Source organism: Pogona vitticeps, chromosome 5, assembly GCF_051106095.1.
Source record: "Pogona vitticeps strain Pit_001003342236 chromosome 5, PviZW2.1, whole genome shotgun sequence".
NCBI lineage: Eukaryota > Metazoa > Chordata > Lepidosauria > Squamata > Agamidae > Pogona > Pogona vitticeps.
The window spans coordinates 177,563,925-177,576,998 of record NC_135787.1 but is presented as its reverse complement, the minus strand read 5'-3'; the positions used below and the strand labels follow the sequence as shown (position 1 = coordinate 177,576,998).

The window sequence follows — 13,074 nt, the reverse complement described above, 5'->3', positions numbered from 1 at the left end:
ATATGCTCAACCGGTGGCTTGGGTGTCTCCCCCATAGAGGTTGGGCTTTATTCAGGTTTCCATACTCCAATATTTTTAAAAACCTCTCCACTAATTCAAAAGGTAAAATCAGATTTGATAGGCAAAGTGACTTCCTGATTGTTAGGGGCCAGCCAATCAACATTTTTATAGCCCAGTGGTAAAATGTGAAGATTTTACAAACAAGACACCAGGGCCAAACCAAACACCACTATGCAAATCCAGTTTTGCACTTAAGTAGAACGGGTTTCTAAACAATGAATATATATGTATGATATGCAATCAGTATACTCTGGGTAATGAGAGAAATACTGAAATGATTCAAGGAATCTTGAACCAGAAAGGGTAGCAGATATTTAGGTGCATTTGCAAGGGTTAATACCATGCTATAGGTTATTTGTTCTGGTTGGACATCTGCTAGAGTTTTTACAACTCTACGTAGAGTTGCAAGGGTTAATACCATGCTATAGGTTCTTTGTTCTGGTTGGACATCTGCTAGAGTTTTTACAACTCTACGTAGAGTTGCATATATATATCTCGTTCTTCAGGTGAAGATGGAATTTTCATTATTTCTTACCATAAGGGAAGAAAAGACCTAACAACCTCAAATTACAATCCTAAACAAGCTTCATAAGTCACTTGTAATTAAGCAAGCAAGCAGCAGTAGAACACTTTAAGATGCATATGATTGCACTACTGGAAATTCTAGGCTGTGTTAATCTGTTTCAGTCCAACAAACAAAGGGGGAAAGGCCTTTTGGCATCAGTGAAAATGTGCTCAGATTTGATAGTGAATATGGAGTGATTACTGCTGGCTCAGATTAATGCTCAGATGACCATTTTAATGTCAGAGAATAGAGAATACACTTTTAAAGTGCACTGTTCTTAGTACCAAGACAGGACACATCTGAAAAATGCTTCTTTATTTAGTGTAGAAAACCAAGTTACCAAAATCAAGTGTATTTTTGATTAATGCTAACTGAACTGATGCATTCTGGAAGCTACGAGATTGCTTTGAGACAGTCTGGTTCTTTTCCATTTCTCTCTGTTTTCCTCAATTCCCTTCTTCTGAAGTATTCTCTACCACGAGTTCTACCTTGAGCTCTACCTGATGAACAACTCTCTTCCTCTCTGTTTTCTTTCCTGTAACCTAAAACACAGAAACTTTAAGGATTGAATTAAGGCTGGAAAAAGTTGATAAAACTAAACTGCAATTACTTCTGTAGTCTGAACATATGCCTGTTATATGAACTTTATATACCATGTTTTTAAATGGCTTTTCATCATGCCTGCTTAATGCATAACTTATACTACAGTAGCTTCTTCAAAACTATTTCATTAAAATTGAAACTACTAGCATTCAAATGTACTTTGCCCAGTTGTCTTGATTTCTACAGTCAGTTTTTAGATCTGTAATTACAGGGTGCTTTCTACGTTTATGGTTACAGAAATTTTCATCTGACATGAAAGGACCTTTCTAGACAAAGCAGGATAGGCAGTAATGGGCAATTCCCCTAGTAAGGAAACCTCAGTTCTAATTAGACAAAATCCCCTCTAATATTATGCCAAACCAAATGAGCTATTGTATTGTGCATTCAAAATATTAAGATTCTGAATGTGATTCAAACACTAGAATCACTCCCATTTATTTTGAAGGCAACAAGCGTGTGGGATTTATTCCTTCCAAAAAATAAAATAGTTTGCAAATGGGTTAAATTGGTGTCTTCAGCTCATTAAAATTAACCAAAGATTAGTTTAACTTAACTTTTATTAAGAATAAGCAAAGACCCAAAGAGCAGACTCAAGAGCACTGCACTGTGAACACTGAATGTATCACCCTAAGAAATCTCAGGGTAAATAAAATGATACACTAATTTGGGAAACCATTCCAAAAGTAAAGTCGGAAACATCCAAATTTAAGACTTCAGGTGCAGATCTGTGAACAAAAACAGCCTTTTCTCTCGGATTTTTGAGGAGGGAGGGCGGAACCTGATTAGGTACTTGTAATTAAGATGAGATTCTATGCAATTCTCTATGCTTATCCAGATTCATGAAAAGTCTTTCATGCTGTGCTTTCTCCTCAAGCGCTGGTTCTACAATTGTCCTAGAAAAGATGCCACTGCTCCTAATGTTCTTTTCCAATATATATCTCTCCTCCTATAATAGGAATCTCCCACTTGACCAGGCAATTAAAGCAGCAGTTGCACTATTTCAGTCTCCTCAGTAAAATGGATTTCTATCTGAGTGGGCAACTGAAGTGGCAACCATGCCCTGTAGAATCCTGGGACCAATTACAGCTTCAGACTTTTCCCTTGAAGATAATTCATAGATTACTTCCTAATGAACTTGCAAATTATGGCCTCTTCTCTCTGAGATGTTTGTAATCAATCATGTAATTGAGTAAGAGAACATCCTTCATATGATTAAATAGCCAAAGTACTAGAGAGGAGCACTGCTCAGATGGTAACTCTGAAGTAGGTTTAAACACCGTTTTCTGAGCTGATTAAGCTTCAGTCTACCCTTCAAAACTAGCTTCAAAACCAGTATTTCTCATAAAAAAATAAATTCTTTCTTGCCAGTGTGGGGCAGGGAAGCTCTCAGATTCCCTCTGAATAAGCCTCCAAGTTTACAATTCAAAGAGATGGATATTTAGTCCAAAAAAAATGCATGGATGTCAAATCATATTTGAACAAATGGTCACTACAGAATGTAGTCCAAATGTGTAGTAACTTAAAATTAAAGAACACCCAGCACTGTATTTTAAGCAACACCAGAAGCAACCTTACCTCTTGAATTGGCTCGACCACTATTAATGCCTCCTCTCTTATAGTTCTGCTGGTAATTCACATCCTAAAAGAACAAACATTTTTGTTCCCATTTAGTAAGGACAAGTAACATTTCTACCACATGAACTTTGGGCATGAGGTCAGGTGGGGTGATGAAAATGCTATTCTCACGCCAAGTCTGCTGCAGCCTGAGAGATATCCAAACTGTATTTAACTTGCAGCCCAGTTTATTTATTGCCCATAGAATCAGCAGAAAATATTCTAAGCAGAGGTACATTAAAACATGTCTAACCTTAATTTTAATATCACTGGAGCTCATTGGACAAATTTCTTTAACTTTGTATGTAATTACATTTCTTGAAGCCAGAAAAACTAATATAATTTCTCCAGAAGTCCTGCCTGTACTTATACTAGGGACTTGGTAAGAAAAATGATCCCATGCCTATATAAATTAAATAAATTTGAGGAACATAAGGCTCCAATGAGTAACATTTTTACAGATGAGGTGGAGATATTTCATGGAATTTATTATACTAGGTTTTTCTGAGGCAATACGATGCTGTCTTCCGTGTAAACCAGAGATTTGTGGTGTAAGCCGATTGTGACTGTGTGCAAGCCAGTGCTTGCTTTTGGCTTCTGAGCAAAATGCAACACCAAGTTTGAAAAGTTATTACCCTCTGAGAATATTGCACTGGAGGGTACTCTCTACCAGAAAGTTGTAACTGGCCATAGGAGCCATTAGGGACTGAAGGCGATCCTCTGTAGTTTTCAAAACCTATTGGAATAAAAAGGAAAAGTCATTGTATTCCACTAAACATGATTTTTTTAAAAAAAAAGCTACATGAATTTGTTCCTTCAAACACTCAAATTATTGGAAAAACACCCACTGCGTCACTCCATAAAGAGCATGGGATAGACTTCTGAACATGACTAAAGCTAGGAAGTAATGCTTTTTAAATAATGTTGTGACTCATGACATTTTTCCATTACCAATTTTAATGTTTCTCCCTATTCTCCTGTATAAACAATCAAATATTCTAGAATGTGACATAATCAGAACATTTGCTCAAATGTTAATTCTAGGGAGATTTCTGATCAGATTACCTCTGCAATTTATACTTTGTAACAAGTACACAATTTGAAGTAGTGTAAAGAGTTTGGAACTCCTCATTAAAAAAATCAAACTTCAGTCTGAACACATTCTGTAGAGTCAGAACTACCTGAAAACCTTAACATTTGTAAGAAATGTTCAAATTATGTCTAGAGTGAAAAAAAAGAGGTTACCCAGTGAGACCTGAGCCTCTGGAATCTAAGTTTAAGTGCTGGCTTCTTAAGTTTTTTGCAAGCCACACAGGAATGGGTAGGATGTTGCTCACCCAAAGAAAATAAACAACAGTCATGTCCATCTGTCTGTCAGAGGTATTTTGCTCGAGCAGACAACACACCACTTAAATGGGCCTGGTGAGGCCATAAAGAGTGCAAAAAACAGAGTGGAAAAACGGTTTGTGGGGCGGGGGGGCAGGAGGCCAAAACGGGAATAGAGAAAAATAGCTAACTCAAATGGGAATGTTGATTACTGTAGATGACTGGAAAGTAAAAGTGGTAAATCTGAAGTATTGATTGGAATAGGAAATATTGAATTTGATTGTTCAATGAAATCGCTCAATTCTTCCGGAGGTACGTACAAACGACACAGCAGAAAAAAGGAACTCAGGGGACTCTTGGGTCCATCGGGGAATGTCCCACTAATCATGTATCTTTAAGCTCTACAATCTTCCAAGACATTCAGCGCAGGTGCAGAATAAGCCATTTGTGTGCATTCACAGAGACCACAAAGAAGAACAGTACATTCATTCAGGAGTCACATTATAAACTAATTATAGGTAACAAAATATGTATCACACACTATACATTACCACACTATAAATTCTAGAAAGGCGTCTGGATACTAAAAATGCATTTTGCCATATCATGAACAGCAGAAATCCATAATAATGTTAGTGTATTTAGAAGCATGAACTTCAATTATGGAAGTCATTCTTCCATGAACAGTTATATTTGTACATTACACAAAACAGAGGAAACACATTATATGCAGAACAGAATGTTAGACTGTTCTGTTTCAACAACTGTTACATTCTTATTCCATACCCATTTAATGTTTAACAAAAACAGCAGATGAAGGCTGCCCTATGACACACCAGTTAGCCGTCCCTGCCCCTATTTATTATGGTATTAATTTCTCAAAGAAAATATCTGCTCTTTACTAGACCTTCCATTGTACAGAAAATGTTGGGAAGCAGTTTATTAGTAGTTTAAAGTAATTAAATCCAACACCAAGGGTGTGAAATAAGTTTATAGAACTGGTAACATTGCCTAAATAAAGTAGTAGATGCCTGCCTAACAAAGCAAGTGGGAGAGGGTCTTTTCCTGTGTGGCTCCTTGACTGTGGGACCTTTCCACACTGCAATCTCTTTCTATCCTGAATTATTTTTAAAAGGAAGTAAGAACACATCTTTTTAGACTGGTTATGATAGTTACATTGCCTTGATGTATATTTTAAAATCTGTATCTTTTGCCAACTTAATTTTAATTACACAAAAATTAAAATGTATGCTTTGTTATCTTCTCTCAGCATACTTTTCTGGACCTTAGCAGGTATTTCTGACCAGATCTATATGAAGCTGTATCTACTGATAAGCATTTCTATACATACCTTTATAGACACCAGGAGAGCGATGGGAATTAGTAACTGATCTTGCACCTCTCAGGGGACCTCTGACTGATCCACGGCTTGTGACAAAAGGCTGAGGTGATCTAGGAAAGGTGGCTGTCTGTGCTGCATAAAACGTGAGGCTACCGTTGTTTACAGAAACAGCTCCCTCACCCTGGTAATTACCTGCTTAGGATGAGAGATACACTTTTTACTCCATAAAAGTTGGATTTTTTCCTTTTCAACTGTTAACTTAAAATTTTAAGGACTAAGTGGAAGAGCTTGCTTCCAACATTGAGAAGAACAGGTTTGTGTGTAATCATAGCTATTACAAAAGACAACCAGCTGAAATAAAATAATGCATCACTCAAATATTAGTCAGAATCAGAATTTATTTAACTTAAACTAGCTTCCAACATGTTTCAGTCTCTCCTCTGTTACTGCCAGTTATCCTGTTTAAGCTTTCACTAAAGAGAACATCAGATTTATTGTTGCATTTTTTTTCAATAGAGGGCGTGTTGTTCCTCACACTCAATCCAAAAAGCAAGGCTTAGATAAATAACAACAACTAAAATATACCTCTGCTTCCCCAATCACCATTTCTGCACAGGGGTTCTTACCATTTGGCAGAGAGTCTTGAGAAAAAGTGGCTTGTTCAACATTTTGAGAAGACTGAAGCTTGCACTGGGGTGGAGTTTGTGTACTTGCTGTAGAAAAATTCTGACTGTATCCTGTAGGATGCAAGGAATTCTCTTTGATATCCTGGTCCCTACGGGGTGGCAAAGGTGCATTGACTTTGAAGACCTGCAACAGGATACATAACAAAGCAGAGCATGTCTATGAGTTGCAAAGCTTCCATTTGCCTACAAGCAGAGCACTGCCCCGTCTCATGTGTGCGTGCAGCATTTTTAGCCATTTTTTATTTACAGTGGTGCCCCACTAGAGGATTACCTCACAAAGCTAGATGATGAGTTTTTGCAATTGCTATAGCGCTTCTCACAACGGTGTTTCCTATGGGTGATTTTCAATGGACGATGTTTCGGTCCATGTTTGCAAGACAGTTTTTTTTTTCGGGACCGTTTTTTGCAAGACGACGATTTTGACAGCTTGGTCCACAACTCGCAAAACGGGTGTTTTCGGGACCGTTTTCACAAGACAGAGATTTTGACAGCTGATCTGCGCTTTGCAAAACAGTTTTCCTATCGGCGATTTTCGCAAAACGATGATTTTTCCCCATTGGAACGCATTAAATGGATTTCAATGCATTCCAATGGGAAACCGCATTTCGCAAGACGATGTTTTCGCAAAACCGATTTTCGTGGAACGAATTAACATCGTCCTGCGGGGCACCACTCTACTATGAGAGGAAGAGAATTGTACCTTTCCTAGAAGTCCACTGCATTAACCACATATTCCTAACCTACTATGGTTTAGATGCAGAATTTCTACTCTAGACAACAAAGCAGCAATGCAACAAAAGGGCTAAAATGCCTGAATGCAGAGAACTGAGGGATCATTCAGAGACTCTTATGTGAAGAACTATGACAATCACATTTACCTGAAAAAGCTTTTTCTAGAAGACACCTTCTGCTGCCACTTCCATGTTCTGTATAATACACTACCATTTGCAAGGGTATGTTTTATTTACCTCCTTGTGTAAAGATAAGCTTTTTTTCACTCCTATCCAATTCTTTATCTCAACAACTACAGTGGGGTCTTGACTTGAGAACTTAATCCGTATTGGAAGGCGGTTCTCAAGTCAAAAAGTTCTCAGGTCAAATCTGCATTTCCCATAGGAATGCATTGAAAACCATTTGATCCGTATCTGCTCTTTTCCGTCCATAGAAACTAATGGGAAGCTGCTATTCCGCCTTTGACCGCTAGAGGGGGATATTTTGTTTCTTTTTTTCTTAGGTCAAGAAAGGTTCAGGGAAGGCAGGGAAAATACAGTCCAGGCAGTACAGTACCAGGCAGTCCGAAGACTGTCTCCCAGTCCACTCTCTAAACGCTGGGAGGAATGAGGAAGCAGACAGGCACCCTTTTCACTGGCCAACAGTTAACTGAAAATTCAAATTTTGCACTTTCCCTGCCTCCCACGTGGTTTTTTTCAGTTTTTTTTCAGTTCGTAACTCAAATCTAAGTACGTAAGTCAAGTCAATATTTTCCTATTAGAGCAGTTCGTAAGTCAAAATGTTCGTAACTCGGGCCGTTCGTAAGTCAAGACCCCACTGTAATATACTTACTGTTTGCATTGCCTGAAAGGGAGGTGCTTTCATGCTAACGGTACTGTTACTTGATGGAGGAGACTGGAAAACTTTCCCTTGGGGTATTGGTGACATAGTTGCTCTTGATGGTGCCAAGGATGCCTGTGATTCACTTGAAAGGGAGGTAGGAACCTTGAAGGGAAAAAACAATGTTACTGTCATCTTGAAGGGAAGCAATTTAAATCATCTGCTGTCAAACATCAGCAGTTTCTGCAAGCTAAGAGCTGGGCATAGGAAAGAATTGAATAGCTTCTGCTTACAATTTAAATCTTGCTAGGCATTCAGAATTTCCATCCGCCTCAGCCAACTACATCAAACAAGTCTAAATTAGATGCATTTTTCTTTATATATTTATTTCTGTAAATGTTACTACAAACATTTCCCTGTGTAACAAACCCTGCTTTTATTATTTTTATGTTTAACTACATAATACTCTACAATGTTTATTTCTCTCTGAATGAATTGTTCTGGTGGTTGTGAACATTTAATTTTCAGAACATTTTGGGCCAGTTCCCATTAGACTGTACAAATACTATTTTCTACCAGAATCTTAAATCAAGATGTTAAAACTTTCCTCTAGGTTTAAGGCATTAAACTTACTTGAGCAATTTCAGTTTTCTGAGGCATTAATGGCTCAGAAATCTCTTTGTTTACTTGATAGAGAGATGGCGGAGAACTAAAACTGTCTGGCTCTTGAGAATGAGGAACAGAAGTCTGCAGACATAACCAGAAAAATAGTAGCTATTAAAAATGTTAAATAGGACTTGCAAAAAGTTGGTTTGACAAAACATATCTTTCCACAATATAATGATGTGAGCAGGTTCCAGTAATAGCTTATAGTATGGTATGCCATCTCTGGCATATGCCCGAAATCTCAATATTGATCTAAAGGGACACCAAGAGCATTCTGTCCTTACATGGTGTTTTTCCTGTTGACCAATGGGCAAAATAATATATTTTTGTCTTAATTAACTGTTACTGTATTTTCAAACAAATAACAGACATGGAGCAAAATAATGGTAGTAATTAACTTCTTTTATTTATTTATTTATTTATTTATTTATTTATTTATTTATTTATTTAATATGCCGCCCACACTACCCAAAGGTCTCTGGGTGGCTTTTTACCACTAAACCTTACTGAAGAGTGAAGCCAGTACAATTCCAAATAAGTACATTGTTGTTTCAGCCATATCAAGCTATTATGCTTCTAGTTCAGTGTATTAGAAATTATAAGCCATTTCTTTATTATATCTTTATTACTTCAAATCTATCAATTGCTCTGTATCATCCCAGAGTACAGGACTCATAATAACCTGCCTGTCTGCTTATCACATTTTTATCCCACTCATCTAGTAATAAGAGCACAACTCTCAGAGGCTAACACCAATTTAAAAAAGAATAGAAATACTACCTCGCCCACAACATAAAACTACATTTTAGTGAAAAAATAATAATGGGCTTGAGTTATAGAAAGCCAGATTTCGGCTGAATATCAGGAAAAATTTCCTGCTAGAGCAGTACAACAATATAACCAATTACGCTGGAGACATTCAAGAGGAATTAGACAATCATCTATCAGATATACTTTGATTTGTATTCCTGCATTGAGCTGGGGGTAGCAACTAATGGCCTTATAGGGCCCTTCCAACCATTTTTCTATTATTCTCTGATTAATACTACAAATAATAGAGCTCTGGATTTCCATTTCCCATGTGGTAAAGCACAACTATAACCAGTCTCTTGCTGGTCAAGTGCCATGTTACAAGATCAAGTTACATTTTCAATTACTGCAGTCTAACCATCATGCAAAACAAGTATATTATTCATGAAAAGTTTTTCTAAACTTAATGGCAACAGCCCCAGGATCAAGTAGAAAGAGTGGTCGAAGCCTGGGTTGTCAACCAAAGCTTGATTCTTTGCTTTAACAAATTACATTTAAATATATTTCCATATTATTAAAATTTCAATATGTTGGAAGAAGTACAACATTAAATTATAAATGAAAGAGCTTCTACGAATTGTTCAAGATCCATTATCTACAGTTAATATACAAGAAATGGTTCCAGAGCACCAGTCCTAATAGTCTGATTTTTGGCACATAAAATCTTAGGGCTCATGAAAAACTAAAAGATTCATCACTGCAAATGTTTTCATGGACAGAATTTCACCTCAAAGGTCATTTTTCTTCATTATATTTTAATGACATTTTTATACCTCCCATCAAAGTCTAGAAGGCATTTTACAAAAGTTACAAATCAAGAAAAATGTCAAAACATTAAATCATTTGTTAAAATAAAAATAACATCAGGATCTCAAGATTTCAAAATTATTTTCCAAATTACCAGCCTCAGCTCCTGATCTATAACTCTAGTCTAAACAACTAACCAGAGAACTAAAGTTTGCTACCATGGAAATAAGGCTGTTAGCATGCACAGTCGCAGAACATAAAGTATTTTACCTACAACAAATTTGAAATCATTTTTGTTATAAAAATCCAAATTTCATAGATTAGACTTTAACTTGCACAGAGAATAAAGATGCTGCAGTATCTAAGTTGATTATAGCAGCTGTTAAGAGACAGCATCAATAACCTCGATACTGAGGCTGTTGGTCACTCAAGCAATAGTACCGATTTCCTGGTCACTCTTTCTGAAAATGCCACCAATATAGTATGGAAGAGGCAATTTTGTGCCGCCAGTTCTGCCACCCACAAAAACAGTTTTCTAAGGCAGAGCCCTTGTTTGGTAAAGCCCTTTCAAATTGAATAGGGCTTAGATAGATGGGTCTCCTCCAAACAAAACTGGCTGTGCATATGAGGGTGGGTGCTAGGCTAGTACTGCAAGAAGGATACTTAGAGGCCATGCTGTCAAGCAACCCCCACCACATGGTAAAGAAATAAAATCGAGGAAATAAGTAAATACTCAAAAAAAAAAAAATACTAGAACTAAGATAATCATGGGACAGAAAATAAACCAAGTCAAGAGGGAAAGGGACAATAGGAAGGAAAGGATTTTTGAGATGAAGTGATGTCTAACTCAGGGAATGTTCCAAGATGCTAGCACTCTGGTGGACGAAAAGGAAAGGAAGAGAGTCTGCCAGGGTGTGCTAGACATGTGCAGTGGGGATGGTGGGCAGGGCTCTCACCAAATGAGAAAAGGAGCGAACTCTGCTCTAGAATTCCAAGAAATGGCTCTGCAAACCCATTTATGTGATCCATAGAGACCATAACGAACAATTCAGATATTTCTTTAACTATACGAGTTCATACATACAAGGCTAAACTAGTAATGCTGTTTTAACTTAACTGCTGACCAAGAGTGACAGCAAATATTGTGCCAAGTTTAGCTCCAATCAGTGACAGCCTATAGCTGGAACACAGGCAGTGTGAGGACAGCACCATTTACAATGCAGAAGCAGGATTCTTTGTATTTGTTTTGTTGATTATCATTTTATGACTCTCAGTAGCTGCCTCAAATATTCCTCTTTAAGTGAGGGATAATATAAACAACAACCACCCCAGAAACTTTCCGCCAACAAATACAGAAAATGTATTTATAATCTCAGCTCAAAAAAATCAGTTAGGGAAGGAGCTATTTTCTCATGTGTTTTATACAAAGAGGAGGAATCTCTGTAGAGATGCTGTATCTACAAAGTGAGTAAATTATATGGTGGAGGACCAGGTATGTAAAAAATGAAACCAAAATACACTTTCTAGCAATAAATTGCCTTTTTGCCACATGGTAAGAAAGGTCCATCCACATTGCTGTGCCCAAACCGAACACTTTCACCATCATCTAGCTGGTTTTGGCATGAAACTGCTTTCAAGATAAACATACCACTTCTTTTCAAAAGTTAATGCAGGTGCAAAGGTTTGTTTTAGTATTCATTAAGAGAGCTCTCTTAGTTGCTCAGTGAGTTAGAGGCTGAGAGTTCAATTCCCCACTGTGCCTCCTGGGAGAAAAGCCAGCATGTGTATCCTTAGGCAAGCTGCACAGTTCCAGTGTGCCCCCAGAAGAAGGGTATGATAAAACATTTCTTAGTACTCCCTATCTAGAAAACCCTGAAAAAGGTGTCGTAAGTCAAAATTGACTTGATGGCACACTACAATGATACGTCGACTTAAGAACGTCCCTAGTTGCGGATGATTCGAGTTACAAATGGCTCCGTTTGCAAAAAGTAGCTTCGACCTGTGAATGGAGCCTCGACTTACGAACCGGGAAAAAAAAGAAAAAACCTTTCCTGCCCTTTTTTTGACCTAAGTTCACCCTAGGTCAAAAGAAGAAAAAATGTTAAAAAATTCACCCCCTAGTGGTAGATTATTGATTAACCGGCTTTGTATTAGTTCCTATGGGAACTAATACCTCTATCTATGAACAGCGCCTCGACCTACGAACGGGTAACAGCAGATACGGATTAAATGGTTTTCAATGCATTCCAATGGGAAAGTTTGACTCAACTTGCGAACTTTTCAATGTATGAACTTAATTCCAATACGGATTAAGTTCTTAAGTCAAGGTACCACTGTATTGTTATTTTTGTCATTAAGAGGGGAGCATATGAATAAAAACTTCAGAGAAGAATCAATATCTGCTTTACCTGCAGTAAAGAAAGCTCTGTTTCAGATCCAGATAGTGTGTTGTCAGAGGTTAAGGAAGTGTCCGAACTACGCAAATTCTTGGGAGAAGCAGCAGCCTGACAATAAAAGTGTATGTAACAGAAATCACATATTTTTTTTCCAGATATAATTTGAAACATCTAGAAAAGGAGCTATTCTTTCAGCACCATGGAAGCTGCCTCTGCAAGTGTGGCATTTTATTACCCTTACTTTAACTGGCGACTGTTTAGGGATGAATTCATAATACCCACAGACACAAACCTTGGAAGAAGCACGGCTACCATAGAGCTGGAATCATTGGAGTAGCTATGCCAGCATAACTCAGTGTTGCAACTGTAGTAGGTACAATCACACCAAGCCAGAAGGGCTATCAGAAAGGCTTACCCACAACGCAATCAGGCACAATGGACAGTCAGGCTTCTATGACTAAAGCAAAGAAACAAATGTGTTTCTTTCTCTGTCTTACACTGTCTTGTCCTCTTCCTCAGTCTGCTTTTTCTCCACCCACCCCACCTTCCCCATCTTAACACTCATGAGAGGGAGGATTCTAAATGGCATGCAGGGGGCTGCCCCTCACATCTCCCACCATAGTTCCTTGGCAGAGACCAGGTACATGTGTACACACACTCACAACAAAACTCAACAACACATGCTTTCTTTTCCCTCCCTCTCAGTCA

The 13,074-nt window shown here is 37.8% G+C and overlaps 1 protein-coding gene across 10 annotated transcripts in view; it reads right to left on the bottom strand.

Annotated features, from left to right (window-relative positions):
• The window catches only part of CAPRIN2 (caprin family member 2), a 41,512-nt gene that overhangs the window by 3,560 nt on the left and 24,878 nt on the right, over positions 1-13,074 (bottom strand). For 4 of the 10 annotated variants that reach the window (XM_020789052.3, XM_020789054.3, XM_020789055.3 and 1 more), the window contains 7 exons: positions 12,379-12,474; positions 8,381-8,494; positions 7,760-7,912; positions 6,137-6,320; positions 5,520-5,705; positions 3,478-3,578; positions 2,804-2,867 (listed from right to left, as the gene is read on the bottom strand). In XM_020789052.3, the coding sequence (XP_020644711.3) occupies positions 2,804-2,867; positions 3,478-3,578; positions 5,520-5,705; positions 6,137-6,320; positions 7,760-7,912; positions 8,381-8,494; positions 12,379-12,474 (898 nt within the window). Of the gene's footprint in view, positions 1-923; positions 1,168-2,803; positions 2,868-3,477; positions 3,579-5,519; positions 5,706-6,136; positions 6,321-7,759; positions 7,913-8,380; positions 8,495-12,378; positions 12,475-13,074 lie in introns of those variants that run through there. The other 6 variants (XM_020789057.3, XM_078376277.1, XM_020789053.3 and 3 more) reach the window with 4 other exon arrangements.